At 46.3% G+C, this 21,179-nt stretch overlaps 1 protein-coding gene across 1 annotated transcript; it reads right to left on the reverse strand.

Moving 5' to 3' along the window:
• Positions 1-2,476: 2,476 nt before the first annotated feature.
• On the reverse strand, positions 2,477-19,478 carry LOC124464182 (solute carrier family 41 member 1). Its single transcript, XM_047016133.1, has 10 exons — positions 19,369-19,478; positions 9,033-9,348; positions 7,066-7,173; positions 6,448-6,664; positions 6,181-6,327; positions 5,526-5,670; positions 5,197-5,276; positions 4,109-4,243; positions 3,747-3,895; positions 2,477-3,275 (listed from the first exon to the last, which is right to left on the reverse strand). The coding sequence occupies exons 2-10, from the start codon at positions 9,321-9,323 to the stop codon at positions 3,102-3,104; spliced, it is 1,446 nt and encodes a 481-aa protein (XP_046872089.1). The 5' UTR covers positions 9,324-9,348; positions 19,369-19,478; the 3' UTR covers positions 2,477-3,101.
• Between the last annotated feature and the right edge of the window lie 1,701 nt (positions 19,479-21,179).

The raw sequence follows: 21,179 nt of genomic DNA on the forward strand, positions 1-21,179 counted from the left end.
ACACACAGCAAAACTCCCTCCCTCCCTCCCTCCCTCCCTACTCTTCCTTCACCCCCCCCCCCCAAACTCTCTCTCATCCCTCCCTTTACTCCCCTGCACAGACACAGCCAAACTGTCTTTCTTTTCCCTCCATCCCTCCCTAACTTTCTCCACCCCCACCTCACCTTCGCCCAGTCCCACCCTGTCATCTCCCCCTAGTTTGTACCTGGCCCCAGCCTTGCTGAGTAAACAGCTGCATAGCTGTGGTTGGGCCTGTGACTAGCTCCCATCAGTAGCCTCCTTGTCCAGCCGGTGAACAGTCTGCAAGGGGTTAACCTACCAACGCCACACACTGCTACAGGTCATCGTCCACACACGGTTATTTTAGGGTTTTTTTAGTCGTTTTTCTGTTTCCTTTTTCCTTTCTTTAAAAAACATTTTTTGTATACCCCTAAGAGCTCAGAGATCGTTCTACATCCTGTAATTACTGCAATACAGAATGTTTGTTTCACACAAAGCCCAAGTACAACTTTGGATTGGAGAAGGAAGCTAAGAAGATGCTAGTTGGCGAGGGAGGATAGCTAGTTAGCTAAGGAGGCCACAGACGTCCTCAGACTTGCTAAAAAGTGCAATATAGTGTTCCCTCGCGCGCTATAGGATGTTTGTTATTGGCTTACAGGAAGGAAACATGGAAGACGATATCTCTTTGGAGTCTTTTGTCTCTGCAACTTAATGGGAATAACTCGATCCAGTTGTTCCCTTCTAAGCAACCTTGCACAACAGTTTGTCTTGTTGCAAACATGCTTTTCTGACTAGCCGTTCAGCTGGTTTGAATACTAGCTTCATGGACACCAGATATATTCCACAGTAATATATTGTTCGTGACACTGTCTGTTGTGAATGATTGTAACGATGAACTTGTAGCTCCTCAACTTTCACCTTGCTGCCTTGCTGGAAAGGAATGTGTTTCTTCTAGAAGAGTGCCTGTCCAGGAGACGGAACATCAATCACGGTGTGTGCGTACCCCGCGGCGTGTGTGCGTGTGCTTACACGCGTGTGTGTGTGTAGGGAAACGATTACAGGGGTAAAAAAAAAACGGCCATAAACTGTGAATCAAGTCCTGTGTAAACAGATGTCTCACTCAGCAGAAACGTTGCATCATTTTATGAACTCATTTCCGACTTGAAATGACAGGCAGAATCTGCATTTCCGGTAGACTCTAACGCCCGGTTAAAGACCGGTTACCGAGTTCCCGTTCCGGACGAAGCAGTTTATAGCGATACCTTTGTACGAATCCTGGTGAGTGTTTTATTAAGCTCTGACAGAGTTCTTAGCTAAATTCTAGTCTGTTACCGGGCTCACAGCCTCTGTGAATGTTGTCGCATCATTGCTCTTAAATATGTTATCTGTATAGGCTATTTATAAGTGAGCAATGTGTGGTCTAATATGCAATCGTTTGTTGAGAGCGCCAGGGACCCTAACTGTATTTATTTTTGATGTTGGCCCCGCTCTTAGGCTTGTTAAAAGGGATGTTGTCGATGCATCACCGCAATCGTCCAGATAGGGGCGCCAGATATTTCCGATTATCCCCCTAAATTACCGATGTGACCCAATTTTACTTCTAGAAATGAACAGCATACCTATTGAGACTCACTTACGGAGGGAAAAAACTGGTACTTCTCCTTAGCGGCCACGTTTCATGAGCACTTCTCCGCCTTAGGGAAAGAACGTAAAAGGAAACGATTGCTTAGTGGGTACAATCAGTTTGATGTTTTCTTTATTAAAAAGGGACTAAACAGAGCCACAGGGAACACTGAGATGTTTGTTGAACATCATTCAGTTCCATGTATTATATTACATTTGTGTATGGAATAAATATCCACAGACTTAAACATGTAGGCTGTTTGGACAATTGAAGTGGAGATACGATTAAAGGTACAATAAATGTTGTGTGAGCCAGCGAGCTGCTGGCAGTGTGAATGAGAAATATCCTCGTAAGGTTTTATGTCATGGAACATGAGTGGGACCATTGCAATGTTTCTAATAAAAGCCGGAGTTTTCTGTGACATTCAGCAGTGTGATGAACTAGCCCTTACAGGTTACACACACCTGTAGTCATTTATATATATACTCACATACACACCCATCTAGATATGAGATACACACAGTATATATGGTATATATATATATACACTGTATATACACAATTTTGTCTGGTCCCTTGAAATCCAGATTGCCACATGGTGATGTCATTGTCTAACTAGCTTTTAGTATGAATCCCTCCCTCACTGCGTTATGTTGGTAGTGTTCGCACTCGGGTAGTCCGAGATGGCGTGTTCGATCCCGGGCGAACGTCGGCCAAGTGTACAACCCTGCCTGTCTCCTCCAGGCCACTAGAAGGCAGAAGACTCACTCCACACCCTCACAGCTTAATCTGCTCAGCCTTCCACAACACCGGAAGTCCTACACAGATGTAATTCACCCAGAAATATTCCAGTTCCAGCCAGTGATTTATTAGGTACAGAGGTAGCCCACTTAGTTCATTAAGTGTTATAAACAGGTTTTGATCCAGTCACGGGTGGTGTAGTGTTACCGTGCTTCTGAGACATATTCATCTTGGATGGAGATGGAGAGAGACAGAGAAGAGGAGAAAGAAAGATGGAGAGGGATAAAGAAGGAGAGAGTTTAATGCAGTGTGTGTTGATGCCTGCTAGATCTCAAACACAGGCTGTTAGTCCACACACTCATGTGCATGTAGTAATACACCCACACAAATACACACGTCATCAGAACAAGGTGGCACCATCATCTGTGCTTTCTTTTTAAACATTCTGAGGAGAACAGCTGTAACAATCTCCAGGTGTAACAGCTGATCCAGTCACATGTCCCCAGGTTTAACAGTCTTCAGGTGAGTTGTCAAATAAATAAAACCTGAACCCTCAAACAACTAAACAAAAAAGTCTCCCCCCCCAAAAAAAGTCAGAAACCTGGTGGGGAGCAGTTCACCTGCTCCCCAGAGACGGGTGGCGACACAGGTGCATAACCTGCCAGGAGACAATTATGCAAAAAGAAAATCAGCCAATCAGTGTTCAGCTCCAGGTCTCTAGGTGAGGCAGTGCCAGTTAGGGTTCCAGATCCTGGACCAATGAGACAGAGCGGAAGCAGAGGGCCAGGAAGCCGGTGCCCAGCAGGTCGCCCAGCGCCGTCAGGTAGGGGATGGAGAAGTTGTCCGGGTCCAGGCTCCGCCTCCACATCAGACGCACGATGAGGTCAGCCAAGTACAGCAGGATGCCCACCTGGGAAGGTGACGGACAGCAGAGTCAGCCAATCGCAACAGACTATCCATCATGTGGGGTGACAGACATTGGATGGACAGAGCTGGAGACAGGCCTTGGTGACAGGAGGGGCGGGCCTTGGTGACAGGGGGGGCGGGTCTTGGTGACAGGAGGGGCGGGTCTTGGTGACAGGAGGGGCGGGCCTTGGTGACAGGAGGGGCGGGCCTTGGTGACGGGCCTCGGTGACAGGGGGGGCGGGCCTTGGTGACGGGGGGGGCGGGCCTTAGTGATGGGGGGTTTTCTATCTCGTTTATGGTTAAGTTTGATTTATACTCCCTAACCTGTAGCAGGGTTGCACATTGGGCCACATTGATGGAGATTGTACTCTTACCCTGCTGTTAGATTTATACTCTTTCCCTGCAGCACACGTGGAAGCATGTGAAGAACACAGTAAAGACGCTAGATAGGGGTTGTTTGGTTTGAACTCCGTACCTGCAGCAGGGCAGCACAGAGGTAGCAGCAGGTGAAAAACACTGAGATGGTTATGTGTCCTCCCTGGAGCAGAGAGATGGCGTAGAGGAACACCAGGTGACCCGGAATCACCAATAGGAAGAGGACACGCGCCGACTTGGAGTTCACACCTGGAAACAGGAAGGTGATGAAGGGGCCTGTATCTTACCTGGGGACAGGTGCTGGGTTGGGCCTGTTAGTTACCTAAGGACAGGTGCTGGGTTGGGCCTGTTAGTTACCTAAGGACAGGTGCTGGGTTGGGCCTGTTAGTTACCTAAGGACAGGTGCTGGGTTGGGCCTGTTAGTTACCTAAGGACAGGTGCTGGGTTGGGCCTGTTAGTTACCTGGGGACAGGAAGGTGATAAAGGGGCTGGGCCAGTGCTGCCTCATGCTGTAAGGCAGGACTCCAGGTAGACTCCAGTAGTGCAGGTAGGTAGAGATCCGGCTGGCCTGGATAGCTACCAGGTTCCCCCCCACCCCTGGGGAGACAGGGAGAGGGGGGCAGAAGGGGTGAGGAGAGAGAGAGGGGAGAAAAGGCAGGGATATAAGGGGGAGAGGGTAAGATTTATTTAGAGAAAGGAGGGGTTAAGAGAGAAAGGAGATGACAGGGTGAGGGAGAGAGAGGGAAGGAGTAGAACAAGTGCAGATATACAAATAGAAACAGATGCAAGAGAGAGGGGAGAAAGAGGGCGAGAGAGAGAGGTGGAAAGAAGGCGAGAGAGAGAGGTGGAAAAAGAGAAGTGGGTAAACTTCTTGAGTATGCTGCCATTAAACCATGTCATACCACGTAGAGTAATGCCTGTTGCTGCCTATAAACACCTCATGCTTATTAAAGAAAGCTGAACCAGACACACACAACACCAGCCTTTCTCCCTCCCTCTCCCCCTCTCTCCTTCTCCCTCTTCCTCTCCCCCAGAAGTCACACTCATGTGTTTTCAATACCAAACACACTGGGTAACACACACACCTGCAGAGACAAGGACAAAACACACACACACACAGAACACACTAGGTTAGACACACACACACACTAAACCTCTACTGCCACCAAGTGGTTCAGAAACATTTTAAGAACAATTACGTTTCATAATGTTAAGGATTTTTGTTTTGACGTTTTAAACCTCTATATAAAAAAAAATAACAAAATAAAACTGTATTGATGAAGCTATGAAGCACTGAGTTCCTTTCACACTCACAACCGTATCTAAAAATAATGGTTCAGAATGGTTAGGTCCTTCCGACTGATATCTGGAAAGAGCCATTTCCCCAGCCATGCCAGCCTACAGTAACAAAAACTGCTTTTTACTAAATGTTACACACTAAACACAAGTGTTAGGGTCCTGTTTAAAGGATGAGCTGAGAGAGAGAGACAGAGAGAGAGACCGAGAGAGAGAGGCAGAGAGAGAGACAGAGAGAGAGCTGGCACGCTCACCGTTGATGACCGGGGTGAAGACAGCCATGCCCACAAACTTAGGGTCACTCACTGTCTGGTCCAGGATCAGACCACCAAAGCTGCAGAGGCAGAGAGAGAGAGAGATAGAGAGAGGCAGAGAGAGAGAGAGAGACACACACACACAAGGAGATAGAGGTAGAAACAGAGATAGAGGCTGTTAACCACTGTGATCTGTTTCACTGTGTGTATGTGTAGATATAGTGTTGACAGAGTGTGTCGATGTAGATTTACATCTTAGTTTATGGATTTGATGTGACCGTGAGTGTGTGATTGCATGTGTGAATGCATGCATGTGTGTGTGTACCTACCTGCTGATAGACATGGCCACTATGACAGGCTGCCAGCCTGACCGCAGCACCTCTGTGATCTGAGAGCTGCGTTTGGCCAGCTTCACCCAGACTGGCAGCATCGCCAAGAACAAGACGCACACCAGGGGAGACAGGTACCACACACCTGGGCGCAGAGAGGCTGGGTTATACACACACACACACTAACCTCTATACTGGAACAGTGAGGAGCTGAAACACTAACCTCTATACTGGAACAGTGAGGAGCTGAAACACTAACCTCTATACTGGAACAGTGAGGAGCTGAAACACTAACCTCTATACTGGAACAGTGAGGAGCTGAAACACTAACCTCTATACTGGAACAGTGAGGAGCTGAAACACTAACCTCTATACTGGAACAGTGAGGAGCTGAAACACTAACCTCTATACTGGAACAGTGAGGAGCTGAAACACTAACCTCTATACTGGAACAGTGAGGAGCTGAAACACTAACCTCTATACTGGAACAGTGTGGCGCTGACACACTAACCTCTATACTGGAACAGTGTGGCGCTGACACACTAACCTCTATACTGGAACAGTGTGGCGCTGACACACTAACCTCTATACTGGAACAGTGTGGCGCTGACACACTAACCTCTATACTGGAACAGTGTGGCGCTGACACACTAACCTCTATACTGGAACAGTGTGGAGCTGACAGCGGCCAGCAGAGACAAGGTGATGAGGTCACCGAGACTGGCGGCGATGGGCGTGGCCACGTTGTCGGGGTTGATGCCCACCTTCCTGGAGCCCAGGATCACACCAATCATCACCAGGCCTGGAGGAGGAGGAGAGGGGGTCACACAGACAGACAGCCTTCATGAGTGTGCATATGTGTGAGTGTATGTGCCCAGGTGTCGCCCGTGTGACTGCTTGTGAACCTCCCCCCCCCCCGTACCGAGAGAGAGCGCTGCTACGAAGGCGGTGACGATGCTGCTGGCACAGAGCACGGCCGCCTGCTCCAGATCCACCCCTCCCCTGGACACCGCCCCCAGCACCACCGCCGCCAGCGCCGCCAGGAAGCCCACCACCGTGGCCTGCACTTGGATCAGAGCCAGGTTGCTGCTCACCAGAACCCACTGCTGGCCTGGGTCATCTAGCTGGCCAGTATTAGACTGGAACACAAGTACACACACACACACAAGCACACACACACACAAGCACACAGACACACACACACACACAGAGATGGTGACGAAGGAGGATGAGTAGGAGAGGAGGAGGGAGAGGAGGAGGGAGAGGAGGAGGAGGAGGAGGGAGAGGAGGAGGGAGAGGAGGGAGAGGAGGAGGGAGAGGAGGAGGGAGAGTAGGAGGGAGAGGAGGAGGGAGACGAGGAGGGAGAGGAGGAGGGAGAGGAGGAGGGAGAGGAGGAGAGAGAGTAGGAGGGAGAGGAGGAGGGAGAGTAGGAGGGAGAGGGAGAGGAGGAGGGAGAGGAGGAGAGAGAGTAGGAGGGAGAGGAGGCGGGAGAGTAGGAGGGAGAGGAGGAGGAGGAGGGAGAGGAGGAGGAGTGACTCACAGCAGTGGAGAGGCGTGCAGCCAGGGTCATCTCCAGGTTCCCCTTCAGCCCCACCAGAGCAGGAACCAGGATGAACACCTCTGTGATCACCTTGAACACCTCCCAGTGCTGGAAAACACACACAAACACACATGCCAAGACAAACACAGAAATAGAATTAGAGAGTGTACCTCTCTCCCTCCCTGCCTCTCTCCAGCCCTGCCCCTTTCCAGCCCTGCCTCTCTCCAGCCCTGCCTCTCTCCAGCCCTGCCTCTCTGCAGCCCTGCCTCTCTCCAGTCCTGCCTCTCTCCAGCCCTGCCTCTCTCCAGCCCTGCCTCTCCAGCCCTGCCTCTCTCCCTCCCTGCCTCTCTCCAGCCGGTTCAAACACACATTTAGAAATGGTCACACAGGGATATTTATAAATCCCTCTTCTTTTCTCTCTCCCTCTCTACTCACAAAACCAAAATAGACACTGGGTTTAGCATAACCAATATAGACACTGACACACACTGACACATACATCCACATAAACACAATACCCCTCACACACCCCCCCCACAAACCTTCAACTCATAAAACACAGCACAGGACGTATGTACTTTTACTGTATCCATGACGATGCCCGCTGACACCATGCCCATGCCACACACCAGGTAGGGCAGCAGCACCTGGGCGGCCACACTCCAGGCGCTCTCCGGCAGGAAGTCGTGCGGGAAGCGTGTCAGCTGACAGGAAACGCCACGTAGCTTCCTCCTCTGGTAGCAGAGCTGTAGCTCCAGATGAGTCACCACCATGGCTAGCAGCTAGCTAGCGATTAATGCTAAGCGTAGGACTGCGGTAGCTGATAGCTAAGCTAACAGCTAGCTACTGGCTTTTGTAAAAGATGGCTAAGCATGCAGCTAGCTTCTGATGCTAAAGATAGGACAACTGCAGCCGATGGCTGGAGTAGCAGCTAGCTTCTGATGCTAGTTATCTTAGGGGTTAACAATAGCACTACCGTTGCTGATGGCTAGGCTAGCAACTAGTAACCCTCCCCCTGTTTTAACAGCACCTGTCAAAAACACATGACTGAGATGCTCTCTGACACAGAGGCTGAGAACAGACCCGACAGGATGGAAAACAAGGTGGAAAGAGAGGAGAAAGAGAGAGAGGTAGGGATAGAGTGAGAGGGATAGAGAGAGGGGAGTGAGAGGGAGAGAGAGAGAGAGGGAGGGAGAGAGGGAGGGAGAGAGGGGGGGAGAGAGGGAGAGAGAGAGCACAAAGAAAGCCAATGAGGAAGGAGATGGTGAGGATGCAGAGTGAGAAGGAGGGAGAACTCCCTCCTGGCCCACCTTCCTGACTCGCTTGAAACCAATTGAATGATTTTCCATCATTATTGGTCCACGTAACCAAGAAGCTTCAGTTGTGTGACAGTAGGGTGACCAGGTTTGAGTTTGTGAAAAAGAGGACACTTCATTGCATCGAGGGGAGGGGGGGGGTGCTGGTCGTGTATTGCATGCCGCACTATCTGATCAAAATGACAGTTCTCTCTACATTCAGCGCAGGAAGGTGGAACATAAGGGAGATGCCCTTTCCAAAACTTGTAAGGGCGTAATAACCAGTTTGTGAAAGACCCAGAGAAACACAAATATCCGACGAGGCAAAATCCCGGACAATTTTGGAATCCCTTCCGGACAAATTTTTTAGGTCTCTAAAAGAGGACATGTCCGGGTAACAGAGGACGTCTGGTCACCCTAAGTGACAGACATGTAACATGTTTCCTCCACACATCTGTCAGCATCCCACCCTCATCCCAGCCCTCATCCTCACTATCCCTCATCCTGCCTCCATCCCACATCTTCCATCCCTCATCCTCACACCAATCATCATCCCCACTACCCTTCATCCTACATCATCCCCACTCCATCCTTCACAGTCCATCTGTCATCCTCTCTCTATTCCTCACCCTCGCTCCTCTCCTCACCTGTCCCACCCCCCAGCGGACTCACCTGCACACTGTCCAGCACCATGCCCGCCATCACCATGCCCATCCCAGCCAGCAGGTAGGGGAACACCACCTGCAGGCAGATCGCTACCGAGGACTCCTCCGCTGGCTTCGCCTCCTCCTTCACCGGCTTCCTGGAGGCCGGAGCCGGGACCAGGGGCACGGGTAGATCCTCCTGCCCATCGAAGGAGCCCCTGAGGCGGTCGAGAGAGCCACTGGCATTCCCTTTCCCCTTCTTGGACTTAGATTTCTTGGAGGATTTCTTCCTCTGGCGAGGCTGCTCCTCTGGTGGCATGGTGGGCTTCCCGAGGATGGACTGTCTGAAGAGGACACCAGGCAATGTGCTAAACTGATTAAATAAATATAAATACGGTCAACTGATCAAGATGGCATTTGCTGTTCGGTACATTCAACTGATAAATACTTGTAGAACTGATCAATGCTCATCTATTCAACTGATAAATACTTGTAGAACTGATCAATACTTATATATACTGAAAAAGACACTCAACTGGTCAAATTAAGTTAACGTTTCACTGATCAGTATGTAATAATAAGGTAATCCGATCGACACTGACAAATATGCAAGCTCAACTGATTGCAGACAGCACAAAGACATCATTACTGTAGGCCTAATGTGTGGTATCAGTACTTTGTTCTTGTACTTGTTTGCTTTTCCAAATCCGGAACCACGGGCATCGTCGTTTGTTTACTCGGCACGGCTTTTTTCCTTGGAGCTCGACGCTACTGTTCCTGTTGAACTAGCCAATTCAACGTTCTGACGAATTATCTTGGCTGGCATAAACTATTAACGTAAGTTAATTATAATGTCTCACACCCACTCACATTGTCCTACATGTGTCATTTTGTTCGAAAAGTTGACTCTATTAGAGAGTCGCGTTCAGTCGCTTGAGGAAGAACGTATGCTAGTAACTTTAGATGCGACTGGCGCAACATCACAAACAGGGAGTCCTAGCGTGAGTGAGGACTCAAGTTTAGCCCCACCGGTTTCACCTTTGCAGCATGGTGGGAGTGGGACTCCGCAGACGTTAGTGATCGGTGACTCCATCACTCGTAACATTAGATTGGAGGGACCAGCGACAGTTTACTGTGTACCTGGGGCCAGAGCTACCGACATAGAAGCTAATCTTAGGGTGCTGGCTAGCACTAGGGCTAAGGCAAATGCCCAAGCTAAGGCACATGGCGCACGCACTGATGATAGGTATGAGAATATTGTCATTCATGTCGGCACCAATGATGTTAGGCTGAGGCAGTCAGAGGTCACGAAGGTTAATATTGCTCGGGCATGTGACCTTGCTCAAAAGATGAGTCGGCATCGAGTAATAGTCTCTGGCCCACTACCTGCTAGGGGGACTGACGAGATCTACAGCAGGCTTGTCTCTCTCAACCGCTGGTTGGCTCGCTTTTGCTCAGAACAGGGTTTAGGATTTGTAGATAATTGGTCTCGTTTCTGGGCCAAACCTGGCTTGTTGAAAAGTGACGGGCTCCATCCTAGCTGGAGAGGTGCTTTTCTTTTGTCTAGGAATATTGAAGCTATTCTAAAGCAGACCTGACACTCACTAGAACAAGCCGGGCTACAGTCTCTTAGAGAGTCTGATAGGTATGTTGATAGGCATGCTGTGAGCTGTTGGGGCCCCGATAGCTCAGCTTGTAGTGTAGCCAGGGTGGTTGCTGATGTTGTTTTTCCCATTGAGACGGTGTCGGCCCCCCGCCCTTTTTCCAAATTCCGGCCCTCAATTATTAGGAATTATACCAATTTAATATATATTCAGCCTTGCTCACCCGTTGCTCTTCCAACTCAGTTTCTTGATAACAGTGCCACCTTTTCAGAAGTATTATCTACGTCTAAAGCTGCCAAAAACCCATACTGGAATGTTGGGCTCCTAAACATCAGATCTCTATCCACAAAGGCCGTTTTGATTAATGATCTGATGTCTGACTGCAGCCTGGACCTGATTGGTTTCACCGAAACCTGGCTAAAACCTGATGAATATTTCCCCCTGAATGAAGCTTTGCCTCCTGATTTTGCGTATTCACACATCCCTCGTGTTTCAAAGAAAGGTGGTGGTGTTGCTATGTTATATAAAGCTAGCTTCAACCTCAGCCTAAAATCTGTCAATACCTTTAAATCATTTGAGATAATTTGTATGAAACCACCAACTACTTTAAAAAGGACTAATTCTACTACTGTTGCCCCCCCTCCTTCGTTTTGTATAGTTACTCTATACCGGCCCCCTGGCCCATACTCCCTCTTCCTTGAGGAATTTGCTGATTTTAGTGCTGATCTTGTGACATACACTGACAATATCTTAATTATGGGTGATTTTAACATTCATGTCGATGACCCAAAAGATCCTCTAAGTAAGGCCTTTACTGCTCTTATGGATTCCACAGGTCTCACTCAGGTGGTTTCTAAACCTACCCATCTTCACTCGCATACATTGGATTTAGTTCTCACGCGGGGAATCAAGATTAGTGATGTCATTGTTCATACCCACAATCCTATATTATCAGACCACTGCCTGGTAACCTTTAAAATGGATCTCTGCCAGAGCCTTGGAGGCACCCAGAATATTTCTATTAGCCGCTGCTTAACCCCAAATACAGCTCTGGAACTGGCTAGTATTCTACCCGCTGCACTAGAAGCACTTGATGTCCCGAATAAATCATTAAATGCTAAAACAAGGGATCTGAATTTGGTTCTTCAGCAATCCCTAGATTCTGTTGCTCCACTCAAACCAAGGAAAATAATAGACAAGAAACTGGCTCCATGGTATTCAGAGGAAACCCGCACTCTCAAGAGGTCCACTAGAAAATTAGAGCGTAAGTGGCGTACCACTAAATTGGAGGTTTTCCGCCTGGCCTGGAAGGACAGCCAAATAGAGTACAAGCAAGTCCTCATCAGGTCCAGATCAGAATATTTCTCTAAGTTGATTAGTAAGAACAAACACAACACTAAGTTCCTATTTGATACTGTTGCAAAACTCACTAAGAAAAGTACACTCTGTGTTAGTTCAGATCTCTCTCCCAATGATTTCTTAGATTTCTTTGACCAAAAAATCTATGCAATAAGGGACAAACTACAGACTAGTCCTGGAGGAGTGGCCATCAACACTGATTTTCCCTCTGTACCCAGCATTCTGCATGTTGAGACTCTCACTCACTTTAACCCTATTTCTATGGAAGCATTCATCAAGCTGATAGATTCCTCGAAACCCACTAGCTGCCTTCTCGATCCCCTCCCTGCCAAACTTTGTAGGGAACTTCTCCATATTATTGGACCGCCCATGCTTAGTATTATTAATGAATCTCTTGTAACTGGACAAGTCCCTGACGATTTCAAACAAGCTATTATCAAGCCCCTTCTTAAAAAAACAAACCTGGATCCAGGTTGTCTTAGCAATTACAGGCCCATTTCAAATTTGCCATCTCTCTCCAAAATTTTGGAAAAAGCTGTGGCAAAACAGCTCACTGAGCACCTCTCCTCAAATCAGCTCTATGAACCTCTCCAGTCTGGATTTCGTCTTCACCACAGCACTGAAACTGCATTAGCCAAGGTAGTCAATGATCTATTATTAGCCTCTGACGCGGGCTTTAGCTCTGTCCTTGTTCTTCTAGACCTAAGTGCAGCTTTTGACACTGTAGATCATGAGATTCTCCTGGAACGTATGGAGAACTATGTTGGGATTTCTGGTACTTCACTTCAGTGGTTCAGATCGTATCTATCTGATAGATCACAATATGTCCACTATGATGGTTGCTCATCCAGGAGCTCCATTGTAAAATACGGAGTACCACAGGGTTCAGTTTTAGGCCCTCTGTTATTTTCACTCTATATGTTGCCTTTAGGAAACATAATTAGAAGTTTTGGGGTAGATTTTCACTGCTATGCAGATGATACTCAGCTATACATGTCTATAAAGCCGGGAGAATTTCCACATGCTATGGAAACCTGTGTTTCCGGGTTGAAAACTTGGATGACTGCAAATTTCCTTCTTCTTAATTCGGATAAAACCGAGGTTCAAATTTTTGGTCCGAAAAAACACCGAAATAATTTATCCCATCTAACCTTAGACTTAGACGGCGTCAAAGTATCTCAAAGCCAGCTGGTAAAAAATCTGGGAGTCACAATGGACCCAGACCTTTCGTTTGAGTACCATATTAAGCAAATCACCAGAACAGCATTTTTCCATCTACGTAATATTGCCAAAATACGAAAATTCCTCTCAAAGGATGATGCTGAAAAACTAATACATGCTTTTGTTACGTCCCGATTGGACTACTGCAATGTGTTGTTCTCTGGCCTCCCAATTACCTACCTAAAAAACTTACAGCGGGTGCAAAATGCTGCTGCTAGACTATTGACTAAAACTAGAAAGTTTGATCATATAACATCGACTCTTACCTCTTTACACTGGCTCCCTATCCAAGCCAGAGCTGATTTCAAAGTTCTACTACTAACTTACAAATCTCTGCATGGATTGGCACCACTGTACCTCTCCGGTCTCCTTGCACCCTATTGCCCCGCAAGGTCTCTAAGATCTCAAAATGCCGGCTATCTGGTAATACCCAAAGTTAAGAAAAAAACTGCTGGAGGTAGGGCGTTCTCATATAGAGCACCTCTTCTTTGGAACAAATTACCCATCTCAATTAAGGAAGCTGATACTGTCTCGACATTTAAAACTAGATTAAAAACGTTCTTGTTTAGTCAATTCTATGATTGTTAAAGGGAAGTATGTGTGTACTTTCTATGTAAACCTGGGATGTGTGCTTGCCTATGTGTGTATCACATGTAACTTTTAAATTTTAATTATAGCTTATGTTCACATTGCCCAGCTAGATGTTACAAATAAAGTAAACCTGTTACTGTATATTGTTAGTATTATTATTATTATAGTTCCGTTGCTGTATATTGTTACTGTTATAGTTTTTATTACTAGTTGGAGACAACGGGGGACTGGCTGTTTTCATCCTTATTCGTATAAGTATAACCTACTTTAGAGTTCTTTCCCCTGGAACAGATTTCATGTTCCAACTGAGGGGGGCTGTCGTTGTTTTGGTGTGTGGGGCTGCATCAAATACCCTTTTTGCTCTGTTAAATTGCTGCACTAGTCCACACTTGACCGGTGGGGATCTCATTCTATTTTGACTGTAACTGTTAGCTGCTCCTGGCATTCTCTAATCCCTGCTCTCCTCTCTGTCCCCCCCCCACACATTCCCTGTGGTGTGGGGGGTTTGAGCTGTCAGGACCTGCTTGGTCGTCGGTCTGCCAACGCTGAACCAGGTCGTCACCCGGAATCCAGTCTCCATGACGGCCAACAGCGAGTTTCCCGGTCCCATCCAACGTCTATAAAGCCGAACAATGGATTTTGGTGTTTCAAAACCCATTGACACTGTATGACTATGTTTAGCTTGTGTTCTGCTCCTCTCTCTTACCAACCGTCTCTGGAGGAGGGGATCCCTCTCTGAATTGCTCCTCCCAAGGTTTCTTCCATTTTTTCTCCCGGTGGGAGTTTTTCTGGGAGTTTTTCCTTGTCTTCCTTGAGGGTTTAGGTTGGTTGAGGGGCAGTTCTATGGGCGCATGTGAAGCCCTCTGTGACATGCTTGCGTGTAAAAAGGGCTATACAAATAAATTTGATTTGATTTGTTCACTGTTTATTTTCATGACAACTTTTTACTTAAAAATTTTTACACAAATATCTGAAGGCTACTTTTGTACTTCTTATATTTTCAAACCAGGCTCGTTACTTTGTGGAATGATCAATACAATTTATTGTCATTGCGTGACTTTTTTTAATTTCCTGGTAACATTGTACAGTTCGATACATGTCAAATCCCCATGCGTGATTGCACCAAACTTTAGCTAGATGTTTGCGGCTAGACTAGCTTGATTCTTACAAGCATTAAAATGCACTCTGATAATCAGGGTTTGAATCAAGGGAGAGGCTTGGGGGGGGTTTGACCCCCCTAATTAAGACTGCATGTGTGTTTTGGATGAAATGACCAAAGGGCTTACCATGTGTGTTTTGGATGAAATGACCAAAGGGGGTTAGCATGTGTGTTTTGGATGAAATGACCAAAGGGGTTAGCATGTGTGTTTTGGATGAAATGACCAAAGGGGTTAGCATGTGTGTTTTGGATGAAATGACCAAAGGGGTTAGCATGTGTGTTTTGGATTAAATGACCAAAGGGTTTAGGATGTGTATTTTGGATAAAATGTCCAAAGGTGTTAGTATGTGTGTTTTGGGGTAAATGACCGAAGGGGTTAACACGTGTGTTTCGGATGAAATGACCAAAGGGGTTAGCATGTGTTTTGGATGAAATGACAAAGGGGTTAGCATGTGTGTTTTGGATGAAATGACCAAAGGGGTTAGCATGTGTGTTTTGGATGAAATGACCAAAGGGGTTAGTATGTGTGTTTTGGATGAAATGACCAAAGGGGTTAGCATGTGTGTTTTGGGGTAAATGACCAAAGGGGTTAGCATGTGAGTTTTGGATGAAATGACCAATGTGGTCAGCATGTGTGTTTTGGATGAAATGACCAAAGGGGTTAGTACAGTGCCCTCCAAAAGTATTGGAACAGTGAGGCCAATTCCTTTATTTTTGCTGTACACTGAAAACATTTGGGCTTGACATCAAACGATGAATGTGAAACCAGAGATCAACGTTTCAGCTTTTATTTCCAGGTATTTACATCAGGATCTGATGCACAAATTAGAAAATATCACCTTTTTGTTCGAACCCACCCATTTGTCACGTGAGCAAAAGTATTGGAACATATGACTGACAGGTGTGTTTTGTTGCCCAGGTGTGTCCTATTACATACATTATTCAATCAATAAATACCACTGAATGTCTACACTCAGGTTCAGATTGGGTAAGATAGGTTTTGTCTATGCAGACTGTATTCAGAGGTGAAAACAACATGAAAACCGGAGCGCTGTCTTTGGGTGAAAAACAAGCAATTGTGAGTCTTAGAGAAGATGGAAAATCAATCAGAGCCATTGCAGAAACATTGGCCATAGCCAGTACAACCATTTGGAATGTCCTGAAGAAGAAGAAAACTACTGGTGTACTAAGTAACAGACGTCGAACAGGTAGACCAAGGAAAACATCAGCAGTTGATGACAGAAACATTGTGAGAGCTGTAAAGAAAGACCCTAAAACAACTGTTAGTGAGATCAGCAACAACCTCCAGATGGCAGGAGTGAAGGTATCACTATCTACTGTTCGCAGAAGACTTCATGAACAAAAGTACAAGGGCTACACCAGAAGATGCAAACCACTCATTAGCAAGAAGAATAGGAAGGCCAGGCTGGAATTTGCCAAAAAGTACAGAGATGAACCTCAAAAATTCTGGGACAAAGTTTTATGGACTGATGAGACAAAGATTAACTTTTACCAAAGTGATGGAAAGGCTAAAGTTTGGAGAAAGAAAGGAACTGCTCATGATCCCAAACACACAAGCTCATCTGTGAAACACGGTGGAGGTAATGTCATGGCTTGGGCTTGCATGGCTTCTTCTAGGACGGGCTCATTAATCTTCATTGAGGATGTAACACATGATGGCAGCAGCAAAATGAACTCGGAAGTCTACAGAAACATTTTGTCTGCCAATTTAAGGAAAGATGCAACCAAACTGATTGGCAGAGCCTTCATCATGCAGCAAGATAACGACCCAAAACACACTGCCAAAACAACAAAGGAGTTCATCAGGGGCAAGAAATGGAAGGTATTAGACTGGCCAAGTCAATCTCCAGACTTAAACCCTATAGAGCATGCATTTTACCTGCTTAAGAGGAGACTGAAGGGAGGAACCCCACAAAACAAACAACAACTGAAAGAGGCTGCAGTGAAAGCCTGGGAAAGCATCAAAAAGGAAGAATGCAAAAGTTTGGTGACGTCAATGGGTCACAGACTTGCTGCAGTTATTGAAAGCAAAGGATTTGCAACTAAATATTAAGTCTTATTCACTTAAATATGTTTTAAGTATATATGTTCCAATACTTTTGCTCACATGACAAATGGGTGGATTCAAACAAAATGTGATATTTTCTTAGTTGTGCATCAGATCCTGATGTAAATACCTGGAAATAAAAGCTGAAACGTTGATCTCTGGTCTCACGTTCATTATTTGATGTCAAGCCCAAATGTTTTCAGTCTACAGCAAAAATAAAGGAATTCGCCTCACTGTTCCAATACTTTTGGAGGGCACTGTATGTGTGTTTTGGATTAAATGACCAAAGGGGTTAGCATGTGTGTTTTGGATGAAATGACCAAAGGGGTCAGCATGGATAAAATGACCAAAGGGGCTAGCATGTGTGTTTTGGGGTATATTACCAAAGGGGTTAGTATGTGTATTTTGGATGAAATGACCAAAGGGGTTAGCATGTGTGTTTTGGATGAAATGACCAAAGGGTTTAGGATGTGTATTTTGGATAAAATATCCAAAGGTGTTAGTATGTGTGTTTTGGGGTAAATGACCGAAGGGGTTTGCATGTGTGTTTTGGATGAAATGACCAAAGGGGTTAGCATGTATGTTTTGGGGGAAATGACCAAAGGGGTTAGCATGTGTGTTTTGGATGAAATGACCAAAGGGCTTAGCATGTGTGTTTTGGATTAAATGACCAAAGGGGTTAGCATGTGTGTTTTGGATGAAATGACCAAAGGGGTTAGCATGTGTGTTTTGGGGTAAATGACCAAAGGGGTTAGCATGTATTTTTTGGGGTAAATGACGAAAGGTGTTAGCATGTGTGTTTTGGGGGAAATGACCAAAGGGGTTAGCATGTGTGTTTTGGATGAAATGACCAAAGGGGTTAGCATGTGTGTTTTGGATGAAATGACCAAAGGGGTTAGTATGTGTGTTTTGGGGTAAATGACCAAAGGGGTCAGCATGGATAAAATGACCAAAGGGGCTAGCATGTGTGTTTTGGGGTAAATTACCAAAGGGGTTAGTATGTGTATTTTGGATGAAATGACCAAAGGGGTTAGCATGTGTGTTTTGGATGAAATGACCAAAGGGTTTAGGATGTGTATTTTGGATAAAATATCCAAAGGTGTTAGTATGTGTGTTTTGGGGTAAATGACCGAAGGGGTTAACACGTGTGTTTCAGATCAAATGACCAAAGGGGTTAGCATGTGTGTTTTGGATGAAATGACAAAGGGGTTAGCATGTGTGTTTTGGATGAAATGACCAAAGGGGTTAGCATGTCTGTTTTGGATGAAATGACCAAAGGGGTTAGCATGTGTTTTGGATGAAATGACCAAAGGGGTTTTCAGGGTTTGAATTAAGGGGGTCTTGACACCCCTAATTAAGACTTGGATCCCCCCAAAAGAGTTAAAACAACAGGTCGGGGGATCTATACATTATTATATCGTTCTTACCTGTAACCGTAAATATTACTTTACGCCCTGGAGAAGAAGTTAACCCCACCGATTATCATTAAATAATTCGCACGCTGTTCATAATCACACACACACCACGCACCCACACCACGCTCTACAAACTTTCAATGAAATCCGTGGCTCATCATTCATTCACACCGCTACTGCAGAAGCAGCTCTCACTTGAAGTGAGTCTGCAAGTCTTAGCTAGACATCAATTCATTCAGTTTGAACAGCTACAAACCGAAGAACTTCTTGCGGCTAAATGAGCTAAACGCAACAGCTACCTTTAATAAATCGAAGTGTAGCCGGACGCTACAGTCTGTGGGCCGCCTTGTCAACGTAACGCAATAATTCATGGGTTGTGCTACGGTTTCGTTGCAATGGCTGCGTCTAGATAATCATCTGATTGGCTCGAAATTTGAGTTGCACCTTTAACCCCGCCCCCAGAGAAAGTGAACACAAACAGGCTCTGGTGAACAGTTATGAACCTATCGAACCTGGCGACGTCAACCGGAGAGAACTTGAAAGAGCCGTTATTGATCATTCAAACATACATTATGTTACGGCAAGTAGTCTACAAACTTACAAATGTTTGCCTACCTTTGTGTGTCTCCCAGTTTCAACCATCAACGCATCTTTCATATCGTTCTTTCTTACAGCAGTAGGCTAATCAAACCACAGTGTCGACTTAAACTACTGCATTCTATTCTAAAGCAACAGTTATAGTTAAATTCGTCATAATAAATCAATGAATCGCTAATTTTCAATTTCAACGAGTTCGAATAGTAGCCTATGTTGCTCGCGTGACAGTCGATTTGTTTGAGTGATGATCCAGACCAAATATAAATTGAACAATTTACCCCACCCCATCTCTACCTTCCCAAACAACCGCGACAGCGTCTGCACTGTGATCTCCAGACAGTTGTCCTTACCTGTTGTCTGTGGTGCTCGTGAAGCCCGTTAGAGAGTTCGAGTGTGTGGTGATGTTCTGAAACCGTCTGAGAATAGATCGTCTATGAAGATGTGGGGGGATGTAGGAGAAGTGTGTGTGTGTGTGTTGGGAGGGGGGGGGGGGGGGTGCTGTCTTAGATTTCAGCCTGCTTGGCAAATTAGGATACCACCCCCCCTCCCCTCTCCTTACTCTCCTTCGAGGATGGTGACACACACACACTATCCATTGACACATGTACACGCACACAGCACTGTCAGTATCTCAAACTCCTCAGAATAGCCTGGCAAGGCGTGCCTGCTGTTTGGCTTGTCAGAGTGTGTCAGCATGTGTGTGTGACTGTGTGTGTGACTGTGTATGATGTGTGACTGTGTGTGTGTGTGTGTGTGTGTGTGGTAGCTGCTGAGTGACAAGGCTATTCACTGTGCAAGTTGCAAAAAAGTTAGCTCAGTGCTTGTGAGTGTGTGTATGTGTGTGTTTGTTTGCCTGTCAGTGCAACATTTCACCACCAAGGGGCAGCAAGGTGACACAGTGAAAAAACATTCTTCATTCATTTCCCTTTATATCAATTTATTTGACCAATAAAGCTTACTAATATTGTTTAGTCATGCCAGTCTGGAAAGCAGAGCCAGAGACACCATTACGAAGTTCACCGTTTCAACCACTACCCTGTGGTACATGAACACATGCATACACTCACACACATGTGCACACACTCACAAACACACACCCACAGAAACGCACACGCTCACAAACACACACGCTTGAGGAAGCTAGCTGCTCTCTCTTCTCAAAGTGCCCTGGAGAAACAATGGCACTTCACTTTTAAGTTGCTATGGTGACACCCCCCACACACACACACACTCACTGACACACACACACACACACTGACACACACACACTGACACACTCACACACACAGCCCCTCTCAGCAGCGTCAATCCTCAGAGATTGAAAAGGACGATACGTCTACATCTCAGAGAGAGTCTGCAGGCAGACTGGCAGTCTGCAGGCTGGCAGTCTAGTCTCTGTCAGGACATTTACATTTCTAGTTTATTCATGTAGCAGATGCTCTTATCCAAAGCCTCAGAGAAGATAGTGCTCATGGAAAGAACAGCAGCAGATCAAGGATCTCACAGTGGTTGATCCCTCAGGAGTGTTTCAGTGGTTACACAGTCTGTCTGAAGGTAGAGAGAGAGAGAGAGAGAGAGAGAGAGAGAGAGAGAGAGAGAGACAGAGAGAGAGAACGAGGGAGAGAGAGAGAGACAGAGAGAGAGAGAGACAGAGAGAGAGAGAGAGAGAGAGACAGAGAGAGAGAACGAGGGAGAGAGAGAGAGAGAGAGAGAGAGAGAGAGAGAGAGAGAGAGACAGAGAGACAGAGACAGAGACAGAGAGAGAGAGACAGAGAGAGAGAGAGACAGAGAGAGAGAGAGAGAGACAGAGAGAGAGAGAGACAGAGAGAGAGAGACAGAGAGAGAGACAGAGAGAGAGAGAGAGAGAGAGAGAGACAGAGAGAGAGAGAGACAGAGAGAGAGATAGAGGGTAGGTTGTGTTGCTGTGTGAGGGGTGTGTGTGGAGTGTGTACTGTGTCTGTGTGACACACACACACTTACATACTCTGCACAGAGAGTGTGAGCTTGGTGGACTTCTTTAGAGGTTCTTCAATGAGACATCAAACACAGTGGAGGGTTGTCCTCACCTCTGTGAATGTGTTCATAGATAGTTCTCCCTCTCTCTCTCTCTCTCTCTCTCACTCTCTCTCTCACTCCCTCACTCACTCTTGTTCCCTCTGTG

The sequence above is a fragment of the Hypomesus transpacificus genome, unplaced genomic scaffold, assembly GCF_021917145.1.
Source record: "Hypomesus transpacificus isolate Combined female unplaced genomic scaffold, fHypTra1 scaffold_314, whole genome shotgun sequence".
In the NCBI taxonomy this organism is placed as follows: Eukaryota; Metazoa; Chordata; class Actinopteri; order Osmeriformes; family Osmeridae; genus Hypomesus; species Hypomesus transpacificus.

Bases quoted from the DNA above. Each gene is read 5' to 3' on its own strand.
- LOC124464182 (XM_047016133.1), bottom strand. From the start codon at position 9,323: ATGCCACCAGAGGAGCAGCCTCGCCAGAGGAAGAAATCCTCCAAGAAA. The intron at 6,328-6,447 runs GTACGGGGGGGG...CTCCTCCTCCAG, and splicing joins CGTAGCAGCGCTCTCTCTCG to GCCTGGTGATGATTGGTGTG. The intron at 4,244-5,196 runs GTGAGCGTGCCA...CTGTCTCCCCAG, and splicing joins CTTCACCCCGGTCATCAACG to GGGTGGGGGGGAACCTGGTA.